This window comes from Clinocottus analis, unplaced genomic scaffold (genome assembly GCF_023055335.1).
Source record: "Clinocottus analis isolate CAN_PGR_092001 unplaced genomic scaffold, fCliAna1.0.p SCAF_5, whole genome shotgun sequence".
NCBI classification, from domain to species: Eukaryota; Metazoa; Chordata; class Actinopteri; order Perciformes; family Cottidae; genus Clinocottus; species Clinocottus analis.
In genome coordinates, this window is record NW_027176207.1 from 8,434,972 (window position 1) to 8,456,470 (window position 21,499).

Consider the following 21,499-nt stretch of genomic DNA (forward strand, 5'->3'; position numbering starts at 1 on the left):
CCTTGGCAAACAAAAGGAGGCCGGCATAAGCAACATAAGGTGTCCAATCATATGAACAATGCATTTACATTAATAACAAACATGAACGATTTGCTACTTGAAAAGCACAAAAGGAAACCATTCAGCAGTAATAATTGTAGGGGAAATAGTTTCTATGATTTTAAAGGACTGTGTGGTGTAGCAATTCGAGATAATTCAATCCACTGCGATGTAAAAATCCCCCAGAAAGGCAGCAGCTCTCTGCTATGCATACATGCAGAGCTACTGCCAAATACAACTTTTTTGATCATGAAGATTCCGCGTCTTTCTAGAAAACACAGCAGTGAACCACGTTACAAGGGGTGCCTGAACGCCTCACCCTGTCCATCCGGGTGACTTGAACTTTGCGCTAAGTAAAGCGCTAGCTAGTTTAGCTGGCGGTGCTCGCTGCAGTAAACTGATCCACAACTATAAACACACGTTTCTGCCTCAGCTGGCGGTGTAAACAATGAATTAAATGTATTGTTTCTGATGGTTCCCTTGACTTTACAATGGTGAAGCAGGCACAAGCAGAAATGCTCTTCGCGTCGATATGAGTTAGCTCACCTATTACGTTACAAGCTGTCTAGCTCACGTTAGCTTTACTTTGATTAGACGGCAGCAGGTTAGCTTCTAGCATTCAGCAGATACGGCTGGACTAAACCCACTTTCACCAAATCTGAGGTTGGGTAACGAGAGGTAAGTGCATATCTGGCATTTCCAGATTTTTGTTTTCTCCGTATTGCTCGGGACATAGCTCACGTTAAAGAACGCAACTAATGGCGAGCTAACGTCACGTAGCTTCAGATAATACCAAGTATGTCGGATACAAAGCTTCAGCTCAAAATCAGAAGTGAAGCATTTTGTTATTTTATTAATTGTATTGTGAATAGCATCGTTCGACCAGTTTTAAAGTAAGAGCATGTTGGGCACACGCTTTCTAAAAAGAAAACAAATGGGCACATCAACTGCACATTTTGAAGATGGAGCGTTACATGTTTACAACTGTATGTGAAAAGAGATTAATCTCTCTTGCATTAAATGGAAGCTATTGTGAATTATCTACACACATGATGCAAGTAACTGTAAATGTTTCCCATTTAGTATGTCGGACTCAGACAGTGACGAGGACCAAGATCGCCCTTTCTCTCTGACTGGCTTCCTCTTTGGAAACATCAACGAAGATGGACAGCTGGAGGATGACAGCGTTCTGGACAATGTGGGTGTTTCAAAGAGTCTATTCTATTTAATTCAATTATAAGAGTATACGTTACGTAGTATCCTCATGCATACATCATTTGAACTTTTAGATCTTAGTTGTTTTGTATTTTTTTACTGCTTATTACAACTTTCTGTTGTGTTGCTGCGATTTTTCCTCATCCAGGAGTCAAAAAAGCATTTGGCTGGTTTGGGTACACTCGGCCTGGGCTCACTTATTACAGAGATCACTGCCAATGGGGAGGATGGTCAAGAGGAAAGTGGAGAGACTGCTAGTGTGGACGCAGAAGGTTGGTGTAACTATAAAAAGGAACTTTGTATTATTAATTTCGCCAGTAACAGGATGGACTGACATTTAAAAATGTATCCTCTTCTAGGTTGGGTAAAAAGTACGGAAGATGCAGTTGATTATTCTGACATCACTGAGGTTGCTGAGGATGAAACAAAGAAGTACCGTCAGGCCATGGGGTCTTTGCAGCCAAACAGGAATACAGGTGATCTATCGACAGCGCCTTAGAGTCATATTAGTGTTTAATTGTTGTTAGACTCAAGTACAAATTACGAGTCTAACTTTGTTTTGTTTTTTATTTCTTTACTTACTTACTTTAAAATTGATACTTTACAAAAGTTTTTTTTTTTTTTTAATTTTGTTATATTTCTAGTATTTTTTAAAACGCCTCTATACACTTGAGGTTATTTATTTCCAGCATAAAGTCTTTTTCTGCAATTTAAATTCAACCCTCCAAAGGATTTCAAAGTGTTGTTGGGCTGTGAAATGATCCATATTTTTCAACATTTCCAAATTCTTTAGCTTTAGATGATGATGATGACTATGATGCTGACTGCGAGGATATTGATTCAAAGCTTATGCCTCCTCCGCCACCACCGAGTCTTCCTATAGCTGCTAAGAAAGAGGAACCCTCCTCTCAGAGCACAAATGGTAAGGACATGTTGACTTATAATGATTCTGCAACTCTGGAGTCTGTAAGGAAGTGAATTTTGCTCAGGGTGGATGTTGTGAATTAGTTAGTTAGATTGTCTGAAGAACATATACTACACTTGATCCTATAGTAAACTCAATAGCATTTTAGATTAGGTTAAAATATATTTTTTTCATCCCAAATTAAGTATGATTGTTTCTAATGTGGCTGTGACCTGCCACTATCTCTCCTCACAGTTGGGGAAGAGGGTGATGGCATCATCCTGCCCTCCATCATTGCGCCGTCCTCTACGGCTGACAAGGCAGAATTTAGCAGCTCCTCAGACTCAGAGTCAGAAACTGACCGTCCCTGCCTGCCAGGCCCCCCAGATATGCTCACCCTCCCTCTTGCTGGCATCATGCAGAAAGATGCTGCCAAAGCACTGCCAGGTGTTACAGAGCTCTTCCCGGAGTTCAGGCCTGGAAGGGTAAAGCATCTTTACAGCCATCCGAAATGTATATTTTACAATCATCATCATTTTAAAATCAAGTAGTTCACTGACACCCGCTGTCTGTCGGATGTACTGTCAGGTGCTTAGATTCCTACGGCTGTTCGGTCCTGGAAAGAACATGCCATCAGTTTGGAGAAGTGCCCGTAGGAAGAAGAAGCGAAAGCACCGTGACCATCAGCCTGGGACACCTCCTCCAGAAGGAGAGCCGACTGAGCAAAGCCTGGAGAAGAAGTCTGGATGGCTTTATGAGTATGCAGCCCCTCCTCCCCCAGAGCAGTGTCTCTCCGATGATGAGGTGAATATTCCAGTGTTACATGGTATTGTATGTACTAATGTCAGCTGGTAGTATCCTGGCAATTTGTGATTTGTATGCAGCACCGAACATGCTTTTCTGTGCCACCATCCAGATAACTATGATGGCTCCAGTAGAATCCAAGTTCTCACAAACTTGTGGCGATGGGGACAAGGAGGCAGAGTCTCGACCTAAAGTAGCAGAATGGAGATATGGTCCCGCTCAGCTCTGGTACGACATGCTCGGCGTCTCCGAGGATGGAAGCAACTTCAACTACGGCTTCAAGCTGAAGGAAGAGCAGACCAGTGAGCCTCAGCAGCAGGACATGCTTGAAGAAATAAAAAATACTGCTCATGAGGTAGGCGGTAGATATCTGTCGCCTTAACATAAAAATGATTCTGATTGTGTGACTTACACCATGTTTGTTATATCTCTAGTTTCTGAAGCGGAGCGGCAACGACGACAATGATGACAGTGATGAAGGAGATAAGGAACGATCAGCACTCGAGAATGAGCTTTTCCTGATGGTCACTCAGCTAAAATGGGAGGATGATATTATCTGGAATGGGGAGGACATAAAGCACAAAGGCACAAAGACTCAGCGAGCCAGCCTCGCAGGATGGCTGCCCTCGAGCATGACCCGTAATGCCAATGCTTACAACGCACAGCAGGGTAAGACACCGGGGGGTAAATACAGAAGTAACTCTTGCCATCTTTTTTTTGTCTGATGCAAACTCCATGAAATACCAGCAAAACACAAAGGCTGTAATATTTATTATGTGTAAAATAAATATAATTTATTTGATTTTACAGGTCTCACAAGAAGTAATTCTCAGTTGGTGCCACCTCCGCCTCCACCCATGCCCAAAGTGTCTTCAATCTCTGGCTCTAAGCGGGAAAAGAACATCCATGATAATCATGGTGAGTTAATTTTGGTCACAATATAAAGAATAAATTCAGCCAACCTTTTTTTTTCATCTCATGCTACCTACTCATTTTTTCTAATGTCCTCATTTGTTTTTGTTCCTCTGCAGCCTTTCACGAAGAAGACTCTCCTTGGTTCTCCATTTTCCCAATTGACAGCGAGGAGTTAGTGTATGGACGCTGGGAAGATAACATTATCTGGGATGACCAGGAGATGGATCGCATGCTCATGCCACCTGTTCTCACACTGGATCCCAATGATGAAAATATCATCCTAGGTATATTTAGAATTTCCATCGAATTAGGTTTTACAAATAACCTTTTTGTCTTAATATACAGTATGACCTCGCTGAAGTTTGTAAATGTTGTTATGGGGGTCATGTTTTTTAAAGCTAAATAATCCCAATAACAAGGACTACTCTGTTATATGCATACATGTTTCATACATTTATTCTCTTAACAGAGCATCTAATATTAGATTGTCAGTAAATCCTGTAAACCAGTGTTAAATGTTGTTAGTGCACTGAGGCCGAGTCTGCTTATTGTGACACACTGCTGTCTCTTGTAGAAATCCCGAATGAAAAGGAGGAGATGACTTCGCACTCCCCATCAAAAGAGAATAAGAAGGAAACGGCAATCAAAAAGAGCCGCATCCTGCTGGGGAAGACTGGGGTGATAAAAGATGAGCCACAGCAGGTAAGCTGCCTCTTCGGGGCTGGCAAAGGCACACATTTTATGATATGACATGGAAAATTACCTGGTCTGCTTCTGGAGTGGAGATGTGAGATGAGTCATGTGAAACAGAAAAATGGAAAATATGGTAAAATAAAGAAGATCAAGGTTGAAATGATGATGGCGTTTTAACAGTTCAGTAAAAAAAAGAATTAGAAAAGGTTTAAAAGACGTTACTTTACGTGGGCAACGTGGTTTCTCTCAACTCAGAACATGTCGCAGCCTGAGATGAAGGACCCCTGGAACCTCTCCAACGATGAGTTCTACTATCCTAAACAGCAGGGCCTGAGGGGCACGTTCGGTGGTAACATCATTCAGGTAAGCAGCAGCACACAAAGATACAGCCTACTGGACAGGAGCAACACGGATATGCTTTAAATTACATTGTATACTTGATATTGCCACAGAATCATATAAAGTAGACTCACAACCTGGGAAATAAGCTCAAAACAGCGCAAATGTAGAAATCTTATTATAATTTGATGAAGTACATCTTGTGTCTTCAACAGCACTCCATCCCGGCACTGGAGCTGAGGCAGCCCTTCTACCCTACTCACATGGGGCCGATGAAATTGCGCCAGTTCCATCGACCGACCCTGAAGAAATATTCATTTGGAGCTTTGGCTCAGCCAGGTCCCCATCCTGTCCAGCCGCTGCTCAAACACATTAAGAAGAAGGCCAAGGTGGAGCCCTGTTCAAAACAAGCACTAATACTCGATGAATATTCACATAATCTTGTCGTGTTTTGCAATTTTTGTACATGAGTAAATTATCGAGTGCATATGTTATTTTTTTGTATAGATGCGAGAGCAGGAGCGACAGGCATCGGGAGGAGGAGACATGTTCTTCATGCGAACCCCACAGGACTTGACGGGTAAAGATGGAGATCTGATCCTGGCAGAGTACAGTGAAGAATACGCCCCTCTTATCATGCAAGTTGGCTTGGCCACTAAGATAAAAAACTACTACAAAAGGGTAAGTTCTTTGCTTTTGATTTGCTTTCCACTCTTAGCTTTGCATTTTCTCATGTATACACGTAGATGTAAATTTATTATTCATTTAAATAGGCTGAATTGTTTTAGGTATTTCATTATGATGTTAATTTTAGATTATCAAATTCAACTTAATGATAATGGCAGACTTTATATTTTCTACTTTGGTGGATAGTAGTTAAAATACATTTTGACGTTGTTCCCTTGTTCTTCAGAAACCTGGAAAGGATCCTGGAGCACCCGACTGTAAATATGGAGAGACCGTATACTGCCACACATCCCCTTTTCTGGGTTCTCTTCATCCTGGACAGCTGCTCCCGGTCAGCACCTCCCCAGTCAAATATTCAGTTTTCAGATTAAGTAAATATATGAAGCATCACTCATCTGTTATCATGCCAAACTATATGATGGTGTGTCTTTTTCTTGTAGGCATTTGAAAACAACCTCTTCCGCGCTCCAATCTACATGCACAAGATGCCGGAGACTGATTTCTTGGTTTTACGAACTCGACACGGCTACTACATTAGAGAGATAGTGGACGTGTTTGTAGTTGGTCAGCAGTGCCCCTTGTTTGAGGTTCCAGGGCCCAACTCCAAACGAGCCAATACTCACATCAGAGACTTCCTACAGGTATATTTACTGGCATGAATTATCTCAGAAACGTGAGCTGCTGTTGTTGCAAATGCTGAACTGTCACATCTGCATTATTTAGGTGTTCATTTACCGCTTGTTCTGGAAGAGCAAGGACCGGCCCCGGAGAATCCGCATGGAAGATATAAAGAAAGCTTTTCCCTCACACTCTGAAAGCAGCATCAGGAAACGACTAAAACTCTGTGCCGACTTCAAACGTACAGGTAGACCAAGCTTGTTCATTATCCCTGTACACCTACCATTCAGTGATCTTTGTTATTTGTTGGGCTAACCCAATATGTTATGTCAGGGCAAAGTTGAGGTTATGTAGATATATTTGCATGAGCTCAGGAGTGTGTGTGTGCCTTGAATTGACAGACAGGAATTTGGGCAGGAAAAGAGCATTTTACACCAACTATGGATTTTACTCTGGAGGTAAGATGTAGTTAAGGACAGTATAAGGACACAGGGTACAAACGCTTAGTATTTACAATCAGCAAATCATTATTTTCTACAATGTCTAACATACACATACTTGTAATGGAAACTCTGACATGGACATGTGTTTTGCTTATGATACTGCCTACTCTGTTCAAGAAAATGTCCAACAGTGTCTTGCCCTCACGCCAGGTATGGACTCTAACTGGTGGGTGTTGAAGCCTGACTTCAGATTGCCCACAGAGGAGGAGATCAGGGCCATGGTGTCTCCAGAGCAGTGCTGCGCTTACTATAGCATGCTGGTGGCAGAGCAGAGACTCAAGGTAACAGTGTCTGCCATTTTAATAACTTCAAATGGTTAAAGGGATAGTTCGGATTTTTAGAAGTGGTGTTGTATCAGGTACTTATTCATAGTTAGTATATTTGCTACAGTAGATGGTTGTCAGCAGGCCCCCCAGTTTGAAAATAACAGACAGTATTACTGGCACGAAAGCAAAGCAAAGCATTGCTGTGGACATGGGGCAGCAGTATACCACTGAAAAAAGCTCAATGTATTTTGAAGAGGAGAGTTAAATAAATATATTAATGTTTTTCTTTCTCCTGGAGGACAGCTTTTTCTGACGGAGAACTAAAGCCACTCTCTCTGCTCTTTTCAAAGCTCTCAGACTCTTTTACAGTAGCTTTACCTTGAAGAACACAGTAGTTGCTGGTCTACTGCTGCCTCGATCGTTTGTGTTATTGTGACTTTGATAGATCTGCTAAAAGACAAACAAGTTATTCCAAATGTAGTGTACATGTTCAAGTTTTCAGTTGCTAAAACACATTTTGCTGCTGCCTCCATCCACAGCAGCACATTGATTTTCTTCCAAGCTGGTATTTCTGTCTGCTTTTCCAAACTGAGGTCGTGCCGACGGCCATCTGCTGTTGGCAATACTCTGACTGTGGATAAGAGGCTCAAACAAACCCACTTGAAAACATCCAATCTATCCCTTTCACACAAGTGGCATGGCTTCACTACAAGCGATTTGACTCCTTTAGGATGCTGGATATGGTGAGAAGTCCTTCTTTGCTCCAGAGGAAGAGAACGAAGAGGACTTTCAAATGAAGATTGACGATGAGGTATGTGCCTGCTCATAATCAAGTTAAGTGCGTATGAATGGAGAACAAAAGACTTTTCAGATTTACATCATGCTTATCCTGTGTAACGCGTCTTAGGTGCGGACAGCTCCTTGGAACACAACAAGAGCCTTCATTTCTGCCATGAAGGGAAAATGCCTGTTGGAGGTTACAGGCGTGGCTGATCCGACAGGCTGCGGAGAGGGTTTCTCCTACGTCAAAGTGCCCAACAAGCCCACTCAACAGAAGGTCGGACTGTCTAAAGCAAAATATTTGCCACCCATGTTCTGCAGTGTGTAAATATAGAGGGTGAAAACTTTGATCCTGTGCTGTCCTGTTTCTTCAGGATGACAAAGAGCCACAGCCGGCCAAGAAGACAGTGACGGGGACAGACGCTGACCTGAGGAGACTCTCACTGAAGAATGCCAAGCAGCTTCTGCGCAAGTTTGGTGTTCCAGAGGAAGAGGTAAGACCGTGGCTATATGCAACACGCACATGAAACTGATGCAGGACAGCCAAGTGGTTAAAATGATCGTCCCCTAATCACAGGACCACTACAATAATCAATTTATTTCCAGCAGCACTGGATAATTTAAATTGTTATTCACTCGCACTGGAAAAACTGCAAAAACTTGGGTGTTTCTTTTTCCAGCTCATCTTTCAAACTTGTTAAAGTCATTACATGTCTGTATGTGTGTTAGATCAAGAAGCTCTCACGCTGGGAGGTGATTGACGTGGTGAGAACCATGTCCACGGAGCAGGCACGTTCAGGCGAGGGACCCATGAGCAAGTTTGCCAGAGGCTCTCGTTTCTCCGTCGCGGAACACCAGGAGCGCTATAAGGAAGAGTGCCAGAGAATCTTTGACCTGCAGAACAAGTGAGACTCTTACTCAGATAATATGCATTGTTCAGGATTCTCTCTGAGCAAACCGTGAGTCCTTTCCTCGTTTCACCCTCGTCACAGAGTGCTGGAGTCGACAGAGGTGCTCTCCACTGACACAGACAGCAGCTCAGCGGAAGACAGTGACTTTGAGGAGATGGGGAAGAACATTGAGAACATGCTGCAGAACAAGAAGACCAGCTCCCAGCTTTCCAGAGAGAGGGAGGAGCAGGAGAGGAAAGAACTGCACAGGATGCTGATGGGCGAGGAGAGCGATCGTGACCATAAGGGACGCAAGGGGCGCAAAGGCTTGTGTGAGTCTTATGTTTCTGAAAGTCAGATATCTTTATGGTGCACCGAGGACATGTCTGCATTAGCGCCGTAAGGTTGAACAATATCTGTGTCTCTAACTGTAAGCTTAACTTCCCTTCACTCTACAGCCAGCTCCTTATCCACTGGCTCCCACAAGGACGATGACACGTCCTCCGTCACCAGCCTCAACTCTGCGGCCACAGGGCGCCGTCTCAAGATCTATCGCACCTTCAGGGATGAGGACGGCAAGGAATATGTCCGATGTGAGACAGTACGCAAGGCTTCCGTCATTGACGCCTACACAAGGATCAGAAGCACCAAGGATGAGGATTTCATGTGGGTCTAGCTCATCAAATTATGTTTTTTTTTTCATATCTTAGTGTGTATTTGATCTTTGGGAGTAATTAATCATTCTGCTCAATAACCGTGTCACTATGCCATGCCATGATTATTCACATCTGTATACCATGAATATTACGCTGATGTTGTAGTTAGGAAGCAATAATAATGGTCTCACATGATAGCTCTGCAACTTTGAACAAAACTTTAATAATTTGTATACGCATTAGCTTTCATGCAGCTATAACCTTCATCAATTTGAAAGCATATGTTTTCATGATGTCCGATATTTATATCAAATCATACAGTGAAGCACCATGTCAGGTTAATGTTGCCATATTTTCCATAGTGGAGATGAATGGAGCTTATTAAAGGTAAAGTCTAAGAGCTTATATCGTAGAAACTACAGCCAGTAATGTGTATGTTTGTGGTTGCAGAAAAAAGTTTGCTCTCTTCGATGAGCAGCACAGAGAAGAAATGAGGAAGGAGCGCCGACGTATTCAGGAGCAATTGAGGAGGCTCAAGAGAAACCAAGAGAAAGATAAGATCAAGGGACCCCCAGAGAAGAAGGCCAAGAAGGTGAAGGAGAGACCAGACCTCAAGGTAAAAGTAAGATCACCGATTTAATTTTATACTCTTTTTTTTCTTTTCCTCACCAGATAAATGCAAACCAGTGGCTTTCCATTGGTGTACATAATATGTATATTTGTACATTGTTCTTTCAGTATTACTATCGTATAACACAGGCTGATCATTTGTCGTGTTCCTTAATGTGTTCCTCTTTTTCCTAGTTAAAGTGCGGCGCATGTGGAGCCATTGGACACATGAGAACCAACAAGTTCTGCCCGCTGTACTATCAGACCAACGCCCCACCTTCTAACCCAGTGGCTATGACGGAGGAGCAGGAGGAGGAGCTGGAAAAGACCGTCATCCACAATGACAACGAGGAACTGATTAAGGTGGAAGGCACCAAGATCGTTCTGGGCAAACAGCTCATTGAGAGGTAATTGATTGTCCCCACATACCACTGAAAAGAATTGCAGCTAATTGCTGCATGTGTTGCAAAATTCTTCAGTTTTTATTATTTTCTACATTGTGCAGAAAGAGCCCGTGTTGATGAATGGATGGTCTGTAGCCTCTACCCCTGCAGTTCCTAACATTTATTTTCTCCTGCAGTGCTGATGAGGTGCGCAGAAAATCTTTAGTGCTCAAGTTCCCCAAGCAGCAGCTCCCACCAAAGAAGAAGAGGCGTGTGGGCAACGCTGTGCACTGCGACTACCTCAATGTATGTTCCACAGCTTGTCTTAAATCATTTTAAACTCAGAGTCCCTTTAGCCGATCTTTTACACTGTTTTTGTTTTGCAACGTTCACAGAAACCACACAAGGCCATCCACCGCAGACGCACTGACCCCATGGTGACCTTGTCCTCCGTGCTAGAGAGCATCATCAATGACATGCGGGATCACCCCAACGTAAGATCTGCAGGCATCCTCCTGAACAACATTTCATTGTTTCCGGTCACCTTCTTCATTGCTGTACTGTCCCATTTTTTAAAAACTTCTTCTGCCTCTTCCATGCAGACATATCCATTCCACACACCAGTGAATGCCAAGGTTGTGAAGGACTACTATAAGATCATCACTCGGCCCATGGACCTGCAGACGCTGAGGGAGAACGTACGTAAGCGACTGTACCCATCAAGGGACGAGTTCCGTGAAGCAGTGGAAGTTATCGTCAAAAACAGCGCCACCTACAATGGTAAATTATAAGAATGTGTTTAACCTCCTCTTTTGAAAACAGAATTAAGTCTTACTCTGGTTTCAGTTACACTTTCAATTAATCTCCACATCAAAAGTCTTATGAGCCGGCTCTCTGTTTTTGTTGCGCCAGGTGCAAAACATCCAATAACACAGGTAGCGCAGTCCATGCTGGACCTGTGTGATGCTAAACTGAAAGAGGTGAGTGTTAATGTAAATATTGTGTCCTATTTAATCTTCTTCCTGCCCTTTTGCCAATTTTCTCATTAACCATCAAACCTCTGTTTGTGTGTGTGCGTGCGTGCAGAAGGAAGACAGGCTGGTGAGGCTGGAGAAAGCCATCAACCCCTTGCTGGATGATGACGATCAGGTGGCCTTCTCCTTCATCCTCGACAACATTGTGACCCAGAAAATGATGGTGGTTCCCGACGTGAGTCATGCCTGCTTATCATATACTTACACTCATCAATATGAGAGCACTGATCAGTTCACATGCAGAAACATGTAATGATCTCATCCCTCAACTCTTCCCTTCACCATAGTCATGGCCGTTTCACCATCCTGTCAACAAAAAGTTTGTGCCTGACTATTATAAGGTGATTGTATGCCCCATGGATCTTGAGGGTGTTCGCAAGGTGAGAGACATACAAACTATACTAATTTGTTTTTTAAATATCTACGATACAAAATAACTTAACAGAAACTCAGCCTCTTTTCTGTGTTTTTATTTAATTGTTCAACAGAACATCTCCAAACACAAATACCAGAACCGAGATGTGTTCCTGAAAGACGTCAGTTACATCCACGCCAACAGCATCAAGTACAATGGTAATTGTGTTAACGCCGCTGTTAGTGTGACCTTCGAGGTTTGTCGCTAGTTTAGTTAAGATGTTGTTTGAAGCAGCATTTCACACACCTCTCCGTGTTCACCACAGGCCCAGAAAGTCCTTACACCAAGACGGCCCTGGATATTGTCAATGTGTGCAAGCAAACCTTGGCAGAGGTATGTTGAGTCTTTACCTGTTACTTTGGCCTTTTTTAAAGGCAGGGAGGGAACGGTCACATCAGTGAGTATTTATGAAGTGAGTAACTGCAAAGCAATGAAACAATGTCAAAAGATTTGTTTTATTTAGATTTATAATAAACCTTCTCCATCTAATGATGAGTTTACCCTCCTGTTCATATACAAACACCCTATTATTGTGGAAAATATTAAAACGATGTTCAATATTGGCAGATTGTAGAATCAACATAGTGTTGTACTTGAAAACATTTTTTTTTAATACTGTACATCTTTTATTGAATTGCTGTTAAACTATATTATTTGCCTCTTTTGGGCCACCAGTATGATGAGCACTTGACCCAGTTGGAGAAAGACATCTCTACTGCTAAAGAAGCAGCTCTGGATGCAGCAGACTTGGAGTGTTTGGACCCAATGACTCCTGGGCCATACACACCGCAGGTAGGAGAGCAGCTGGGGCCCAGTTTATTTTCAATAGCTGGTAAATGGTGGTTTCCTGGGTGTCTTGTTGCATCGACAAAAGACTTAAGGCCTCCAGCTATGAATAAAGTGCCACTTCAGGTAGTCTAAACTTTTCTTCGTGCCGTATTGTCCTTTCCACTCCTTGTAGTTCTCCCAGCCCTTGTATTTCTTCACTCGTTCTCTGCACTAACTCTCCTTTCCAGACTTTCACGTTTTTTATAATCTAGTTTCTTCACCGTAGTGTCTCTTTTCTCCCACCCTGTTTTTCTCCTCCGTTCCTGCCGTCTTGTCCTGTCTCTCCCTTTGTGTGTGCCGCCGCACTGTGTGGCGCTGGCCAGCCTGCTGATCTGTTTGACAGCGGGGCCTCAGGGAGTCTGCCCAGAGAGACCAGCAGCCTTTTCTCTGAAGGACCTCTAGTGGTTACTCCAGGGAAGAGAGGGTGGCAGGTACGGAGAGAGACAGAAATAAGGCTCGCAACCACATGCCACCTCTCCTCAAACTACCCTCAAGGCACTCAGCTCCAGTACAGGATTCTGTTGTAGCTACTCAAGTTAAAGTGGTTCCTCACACCAGAACATCACAGATTACATGACAGCATAAAGTGAGCGTAGTTATTTTGCTTCTTGGCTCCATCCTTTGGCAAGAGATGTCAGACTTTTATCATACTGCCCCTCAGGGTCGTCACGGCAGAAGACCCGGGGAGGAAGAGTCAGATGTGGACATTGAAGGCTTTGAGGAGGATGATGATGGCAAACCCAAAACTCCTGCTCCTGTAAGAAAGACAGATTTATGAAAAGATTATTAGTTTATATGAGGTCGCTTCAGCGGTGCATTTATGCACAAAGAAAACATAGCAACGAGCCAACACAATGGCATGACCAATTTCAGGTCAACCCATTGTGTGACCAAATCATAATTTTACAAACTTGAAGTATAGACTTAGGATTCTCCTGTTTTCATTATTTTAGTTGGATGGCCTGGTTGCGTTGAAGTGGGGTATTGTTTTATTGAATTGTGTATTTTCTTTTTTCGGTGTATATTTAATTCTCACTCTGTTTTAGAAGAAACAGTTGTAAAAAATCTATTTCTTTCCACGCTTTTATCTTCCCAAACATTCTCTTCTACTATTTGATTGCACTATTCTTTTATTGTTCTGTATTTGTAAATTGTATGTGTCTGTGTACTTCTTACTAATTTATCTTTGACGAATTTGTCTCTTCTTTTGTCTTTTTAGGCAGAGGATGCTGATGGAGATCTAGAGGATGACGATGATGAGGAGGACATGTTGCTGCCGCCTCGCAGACGGATGCACGACCACGAAGAGGAGGAAGAGGAAGATGACGGAATATCTAACCGCCCAGCCCAAGCCAGCGTCCTGTACCAGGATCTGCTCATGTCTGACGGAGAGGATGATGCCAGTGAAGAGGAGGGCGACAACCCTTTCTCCGGTAAGTCCACCTTCAACATTCACTTTGTGGCAAAAACATTGTAAAATGTGTAAATCTGATGGTCTTTCTATATAACTGACAGTTTGCAAACATTAATCGTTAGTCTTTTATGTTGTATGACATCTGTCCGGATTTGTTGTTGTCTCCTCCAGCCATCCACCTGTCGGAGAGTGGAAGCGACTCTGATAGAGAACTTGACGTACGACCTGCGCCTCCAGTGAGAGTGCAAGAGACGGCCCGCATGGGCATGGAGCAAGAAGAGAGCATGATGTCATATGAAGCGGAGGGGCCTGATGAGCCTCACATGGAAGACAGCAACGTCAGGTACAACTGGCCCGGGAGCCAATAATACTCACACTATTAACATCCACGAACATCTGGCTTTTGTCTTCAGTAGGAAAGATTACAATCAACATTTATACCCGAAACAAATGACCCTGCTGTAGTTATGGTTATTCATCGGCTCCAGCTGCAATCAGTTGTGATGGAAACGTGGGACGTGCAAATGTTCGCATTCAAAGGAATATATATTATGAATAACATCAACAGGAATTTGGACAAGTATTAAAATGTGATGATGTGCAAAACATACAATGAATATGCTCTCCTCAAAGCCACCATTGACAGAAACTAATAGTCCCGCGCTGATTGTCAGAGGACAACCTTCAACAGAAACCGTATAAAAGTAACTGTTCTAACAATCACCAACACTTGTTGGAGAGAAGATTTCGGTCCAGGTGGTCGCAGGAAATGCAGTTAAATGCTATAGCAAACACTCCTTGAGCAACTACACAGATCCATTGTCTTTCCTGTGAAGAGCCACCCCGTGTTTCATCAGTTGATTGTATTTAATGTGAAGCCGCAGCAGTATCCTCAGATTATGTTAACGGTAACTTAATGGAGCCTCAACGCGGCGGTAAAAGCGTGAACAGTAAACGGTGAGGCTGCATAATTGAGATGAAAACACAACTGTGAGGCCTGATTGCAATTATTGTTTCCTGTGAATCCCAAATGTGTAGGTGCGTAATTTTGAATGCAGCATGTAAATCGCAGACTCCACCGTTATGCAATGATGCCGAACCATAAATGATTTGAAAAACAGGGTTTGTTTTTATAACTTAAAACACATCTGATCTTTCTGTTTGACTTCCTTCTCTTCTGTCTCAGCTACGGCAGCTACGAGGACACAGAGACCCGGACTCAGTTGCAGCCAATTAGCATGGGAAACGGAGAAGACTATGCCATCAGCGAAGAAGAGGAGGAAGATGAGGAAGATGAGGCACGGAGGAGAGGCCCAGCTGTTGTCTCCAAGGTCCAGCTCAGTGAAGACGAGGAGAGCGAAGAATTCAGATCTATAGGGGGAGACAGCGACATGGACTCTGACGTCTAGTTAAATTTTGTTTTTCATCCACAGTATTAAAAAAAACATGGTTTAAAGTGATTTTCTTAAAGTGGAAAAGGAAAACAAATTGTACATATTTTGTAAATGAAGATTCATGTTCAAAGCTCTGTTGTACCAACAGTATATTGACACAGCATATTGTAAATCTCAGTTTGCCTTTTATATGGTGAATCATGTACTGTGATGTTTCTTGACATGGAAGTATGTGTACAGATGTTTTGTACTGTTTTAACTCGTACATATCCATTATAAGTAGTTCAGCCACTGTTTTTTCTATTCCACTTCTTGAAATATAGAATAAACACACTGAGGGTTAACATACAGTTCTTTCTTTAACAAAAACAAAAACATTAAACCATATATTTAGAGACGGATTAAAACATGTTTAATTTCTCTGAAATTTACCAATAGTGAGGAGATTAGTTTTTTAAACATGAAAGCAAATTGTAACAGATGGTTTGTGTGCAAGTGAGGTAAACAACAACAATTACACAATTCAAGAGTAGAGGTTAAAACATGACTGAGTTAGAGATTAGGATTTTATTGACTATGGCTTGTAGTTAAAAATGATGTCAGATATTCTGACATGGCGTTGCACGAAAAAGCACATGTGTAAGTAATAAGTGGCCTCATTACATAGATGGACCTGCTTCAGAGCCCTGTTCTGCATGCTGACCTGAACTCCAACCAATCCTTATTTTGACTTGATCTATCTGTTCCAAAAACACTTAAAATGATCAAAACAGAGAAAAGCTCAAACATTTCATTTGTAGTGAAAATAAATTCAGATTAATTATTTATAGTGGGACACTTGAACTGAATGGAGCCATCCTTAATGTTACTGATTACACCTGAACTTTCCCTGTGCTGTTTATCATCACTTTCTTATAAACTAATAGTAAACACTTTTGTGTAAGATGACCAGATATTTCTTCTCTGTAGTGTTTATCGGTTGAAGGAGTTTTATGGATCACTGAATACATTAATAATCAAACCTCAAATATGTTTGAAAACATGAACAGCAGAGGGTACTCCAACACCATACTGCTGATACTGAATATTACTATTACTACCAATTCCCCACAATAATCATCTGTACAATAACGTCATTGAACATTTCATTTGTGCTGCATGTTAATGGTTCTCATTCAGGCACAAAAAGCAGACTAGAGATTAAAGAGCTCAACCAAAACAGACTTTTGATGGATTTTCTATGAATCAAATAAAGCTTTAAGACTACGGCAAAGTAAATAGCATTTCACATCCACACGTGACACTGATTGTGTTTGAGGAATAAATCAAACCTTGGCAAGGAGCATGCTTCCTATTGTGGAGATAGTTATGACTGTTATGACAGCATCTGCACGCTTTCTGTCGTGACGACAGCCTATTCTTCAATCTGCAGCACTGAAGTGAAGTTTGGCTGCACTTCCACTTTCAAATCAGCATTAAAATTGGCAAGAGTCACTTCTATGATCCACACAGTTAAACTTTGAGTTCCTTAAATTTTGCCAATACACTTGCAAAGCTACCGGCGGCACAATACATATAGTCTCAGCACAGAGCATTCTTACAGAGTTTTTCAGATTTTGGGATTTAGCTGCACAACAGTCAACATTACTTTATGTTCCAACACTGTTGCAGGTGGTCTTGCTAATTTAAATTCCAACGTTGCAGGATCTGTCAGGTGTTGGTCACAGCTACACATTCTGCCGTCTTAATCTGCAATCTGTTTGAGACAGTGATTCAGATCCCAGCGCATCTCAACAGCCTTCACCCAGAGGAACATAGAGTATATTGAAATATGGATTCTGATGAAGACATCACTCACAATCTAAAGCTATTTATATGAGTATGCAGGCAAGTGAATATGGCATAAAAGTCTTAATGTTTCAATTATATTACTATCACAAATTCACTGGTGACACATTTCACCTTGAAATGCGCCGGTCGACCTGTCAGGTGAGGCACACACACGCCCACGACCAGACAGGTGCCCCGCAGCAGGGATCCTGCAGGGGCTGAGAGACTGAGACCTCGTCCTGTCTGAGGAGTCTCTCACTGAGTGCAAGCTGTGGTTCATGGGCGCTGCAGAAAGTGATGGAGACCAACAAGCCGACCCCTTTTTGTCAGATGATGCACCTGAGAAAACAATTTAGGACCAATTTGTACTTGTTGCACAGATATATAAGGTATTCAAATTATAATTTTTCGGAAATTCTCTTTTTTTATGTTAGGAAACAGACCGGATGCTGGGTAAGTGATTTGGTCAGCAGACAGGCAGTCGTCAGTGTCTAGACTTCGGCTGTTCCTCACAGCCTGCAGGGAGCGCAGGCTGGTCCCCAGAGGTGACCGGGTCCGGCCTGGTGATGATGCTGCAACACACATCAGGGTCATGTCGAGTTCACACAAACACACACGTAAGTTTAAGTACAAGTACTGTGCTGCTAATGTCGAGAAAATCTAAATTTCAGTTGAAAGAGAATTTGATCAACAATATTATTAGAGTTGAATTCTTATTATTAATAACATATTATTATTGGACAATATTTGAATTTAATATCATGTATTTGGAACTGATTTATGAAGTTCAACACCTTCTTTTATTATAAGATATTGATAGAACATAAATAAACTAATAATCCACGTATGTAGCTGTCCAAAAACTACAGATGATGTAGTAAATCTGTGTTTGCTATCAACCTTGTTTTAGCAGCTTGAACTGGGTGACTTGCTGGTGAAGTCTGGCCAGTTTTGGACTTTGGCAGCCGTGCTTAGCCGCTGATGCTGGTGACTGGCAGCGAGAAGAGCTCAGTGACAACAGACCTGGCTGCAAACAGGAGGAAGATGAAGCCTCAGTTTTACTTCCTGGAGTAAAGGTCACAATACGTTCAACCGTGTTGTTAAAATAAGACGGAAACATCACCGAAGACTCAGGGCTTCTCCTGTTAGGTGTTGAAATATAGTCCTGCCTTAAACCTGAAAAAAAAATACGGAGCAAGCACAGTTATTTCAATCCTTCTTTCACTGTGCACGGTGCTGTGAACACTGGATCATTACAAACATTGCTCTGTACTCACTGGCTTCCTGTATACGAGCCATAATGTGGACATCCGTGATGTCCTGCAGTCTGTAGCTTGTCGTAGAGTCATGGGCGATGCTCATCTTGTTATCTGTGCAGATTGATAAATATATACCAAGTGCTACTAAATATCTGATATTAAAGATTTGTTTTGGGGTGGATGAACATAAAGGCAGGGATAATAAAAGTTACCTGGACTGTGAGAGATATGGTGTGTTGTGCTGACCGATGAATCCGTGAAGAAGCCCACATCATGATGTAAAACTGCAGGACCTTTGTAGAAATGCCAGCTGGATCCTGACAGTATACAGAAGGGGAGGATGAGGAGGAGTGTGGGGGGGGGGTTTAAGCAAATCTGTGACCAAACTAATCACACTTAGAAGAATCTGTGCGCTTGCTTACTTTGATCCAGCCTATTTATAAGTGAGCGACATGCCGCCTTCATCTCAGGACTGGGGTCATCCAGGACGTGTCGACACCACCTGAGGGCAGACCCACTTCTCTCCACAAACATCTGCTTCTTTGGAGACTCGTATAACCTGTGAGGAATACTTTGCTCACTATACATATCTCACTCCTGAACAATGTAAAGAACAGACCTGTTCAGAAGAGTGTTTGTGTCAAATACCAGATTGAGAAGTTAGCCCTCCTGATGAGCATCTACTTCAATAGACACCTATAACCGTAACGTGTCTTTTAAAGGGTATGGTAACATAGACAATATATAAAACCTGCAGTTTCACATTTAACATTATCCCACTAAGACAGAAATGATTATTTATAGTCCGATAATTTCTGTAGATCTGATGGAACCTACCAGCTCTCTTCATCCTGCACCTCGTCCTCTACATCAAGGAGCGCCACCGAGTCCAAAGCTGACTCTTCCTCCTGTGACTCTTCCCGGTCCCAGAGGTCTTTTTGACAGTTATAGTTGTACATTTCTTCCATGGCACAGCAAGGCGAGGGGGAATTACATCTTGACTTCAAATGATTGAGTCTTATTCTGGCGTCCATGGCAAATGACCGATTGTTACAACTCTTGAATCGAGCTTGCTCAGCGTCCTTCCATATGCGACAGTATGGATCTGAACTACCCTCCAGCCTGACAGGACTGCCTCTCAACTCACTGCAGAGAAGATGATGGTTTGCAAATGTATCAAACTCCACTGGTGGTTGATTGGAAAAGTACCGGCTCCAATCGCCTGCCAATTGGTTTTGGAAATCCATTTTTCTCAATGAAATTCTCTTCTCATTTCTTCAAGCTCTCCTCCAGTTATGTTGTTATTCCACCTCAAGACTCCAGTATGAGAATGGTAGCTGGTGCCGAACGAGGATCTGATCAAATTGGGCTTAAATCTTCATCGTCAATGGGATTTTTTAAAGTTCCAATTCTGGTAATTTTGCGGCAACAGTGGAGCTTCACTCCACTATCTATCGACCCAGATTGGTTGAGTAGGGCTGTTAAGTATAGACACCCAACAGATTGGATGGATTTAGAGAAGCACCAGGAGCTTATGTGGATTAAAGAGTCCATGAGTTGCAACTAAGAAAGAAAAAGAGCCACGCAACACCACACCCTCAAAACTATTATGAACAATATAGGTTGTTTACAACAGCCTTGGTTGAGTCCCATAACACTCCCTCTGTGTAATTTGGAATGAGATGTTTTTCTCCTCTACATGGCCGTTACAATGTTTGTTGATGTTCCTCATGATGTGAGGAGATTGTGTTTACTGTGCAGCTGCTTTCTTTGCCTCTCATATTAAATGCTACTGCTGAATGTCTGCGGTTGATTGTTTTCAAATATGAGCTAACATGACTCACTCATCACACCCAAGGAAGTCGTACTGAAATGTGGTCTCTCTCTGTCTTTCTCTCTGCCTCTCTCTCTCTCTCTCACGCAAGCAGATAAACAATAGATTTTGAGCTTCCTGCCATATGACACCTAAAACGCCTCCTCGTTTCTTACTCAAACCCCACCAAGTGCAAAGCTGCTCTGTTTCTGTTGAAAAAACTAGTGTATTGCAGCTTTTATTTTAAAGTAATGTTATCAGAACAATAAAACTGGCACTCTCAGAGCAACACCGAGTGAACAACAGTATATAAATCAGTTTTCTTTTTTTCATGAACAGGTACCAGACGAAACATTTGTCTTTTATCAGGGAACAACACAAACATTGTGTTCAGCAGTAATGGTCCCTGTTGGGGACAAGCCACGCCTTCTTTTGTCCATGTTGAGTTTGTTGCTTACCTTTTAAATATGTATGTTTGATAATTGATTAACTTTATACAAAAGTGATAAGTGCTGGTTGAATGAGGTGGAGATGTGAAGGACAGCCGACAGGTATCAGTGAGAGAGGATCTGATCTGGATTTGTTGAACTTTATCACTGAGAATGTTTGTTATCACGTGTAGGTAGAGCCATAGAGAGCTCACATCTTCTGAGGAGGCCTCCTTATGTGTGGAAGGTTCTCCTCTTTGAGAGAAAAGTGAAGATCCAGAAGTGATCCTGACTTAAGAGCTTTCCTCGAGAAATAGTTTACTGTGAAGCAACTGAAGAGTGTCTAACATTCATAGTTTATGTACTATCACACCAAGTATGGCCTTTCAGGCGGATATTCATCCATATATTTTCACATATTTAGTACATCAAAATATATTAATTATATAATTATTTAATAAGGAGTTCTCTTGTTAAATCTTTTAAAATACACAATGGACAGATGGGACATAAAGCAGTAAAATCATGAAGCAATGCCATGGGGCAGAGGGAATGACTAATTAACTCAATGTTCAATCCCTTACTGTTTCAAACTAATGAATTTCCAACATTGTTCTTTTGGGTAATTTGGTTGGTCGTGTAACTTGAGGTCCATAACAATGTCGTACTATTACATACTTTTATAGTACAACACAACATTACAGTTAATATTCTCGTCATACTAAAATCAATAATTTAGTAACATTTTCATTTTTTTTGTATTAAATGTTGATGGTTGGATAA

The 21,499-nt window shown here is 42.1% G+C and overlaps 2 protein-coding genes across 8 annotated transcripts; one reads left to right on the top strand and one right to left on the bottom strand.

Moving 5' to 3' along the window:
* Positions 1-381: 381 nt before the first annotated feature.
* On the top strand, positions 382-15,730 carry taf1 (TAF1 RNA polymerase II, TATA box binding protein (TBP)-associated factor). 7 transcript variants are annotated; one of them, XM_068599833.1, is made up of 42 exons: positions 382-717; positions 1,123-1,237; positions 1,403-1,526; positions 1,614-1,730; positions 2,048-2,176; positions 2,414-2,643; positions 2,747-2,962; positions 3,075-3,317; positions 3,397-3,631; positions 3,773-3,880; positions 3,994-4,161; positions 4,452-4,579; positions 4,826-4,933; positions 5,125-5,298; positions 5,417-5,590; positions 5,823-5,927; positions 6,037-6,237; positions 6,320-6,461; positions 6,616-6,672; positions 6,868-6,998; positions 7,714-7,794; positions 7,891-8,040; positions 8,138-8,257; positions 8,493-8,668; positions 8,756-8,985; positions 9,112-9,319; positions 9,760-9,931; positions 10,114-10,325; positions 10,499-10,607; positions 10,697-10,795; positions 10,904-11,081; positions 11,214-11,281; positions 11,388-11,510; positions 11,623-11,715; positions 11,824-11,908; positions 12,016-12,083; positions 12,426-12,542; positions 12,902-13,009; positions 13,240-13,335; positions 13,798-14,011; positions 14,164-14,335; positions 15,179-15,730. In XM_068599833.1, exons 2-42 carry the CDS (start codon positions 1,124-1,126, stop codon positions 15,399-15,401), a joined length of 6,006 nt encoding a protein of 2,001 aa, XP_068455934.1. In that variant the 5' UTR covers positions 382-717; position 1,123; the 3' UTR covers positions 15,402-15,730. The 7 variants fall into 7 exon arrangements, with proteins under 7 accessions (XP_068455934.1, XP_068455935.1, XP_068455939.1 ...); XM_068599834.1 differs by having other exon boundaries at positions 9,760-9,925; XM_068599838.1 differs by lacking the exon at positions 12,902-13,009.
* A 1,598-nt stretch (positions 15,731-17,328) lies between these two features.
* Positions 17,329-19,722, bottom strand: LOC137802331 (SLAIN motif-containing protein-like). Its single transcript, XM_068600130.1, has 7 exons — positions 19,313-19,722; positions 18,898-19,034; positions 18,688-18,792; positions 18,494-18,586; positions 18,117-18,392; positions 17,660-17,788; positions 17,329-17,555 (listed from the first exon to the last, which is right to left on the bottom strand). The coding sequence occupies exons 1-7, from the start codon at positions 19,720-19,722 to the stop codon at positions 17,329-17,331; spliced, it is 1,377 nt and encodes a 458-aa protein (XP_068456231.1).
* Positions 19,723-21,499: the final 1,777 nt, after the last annotated feature.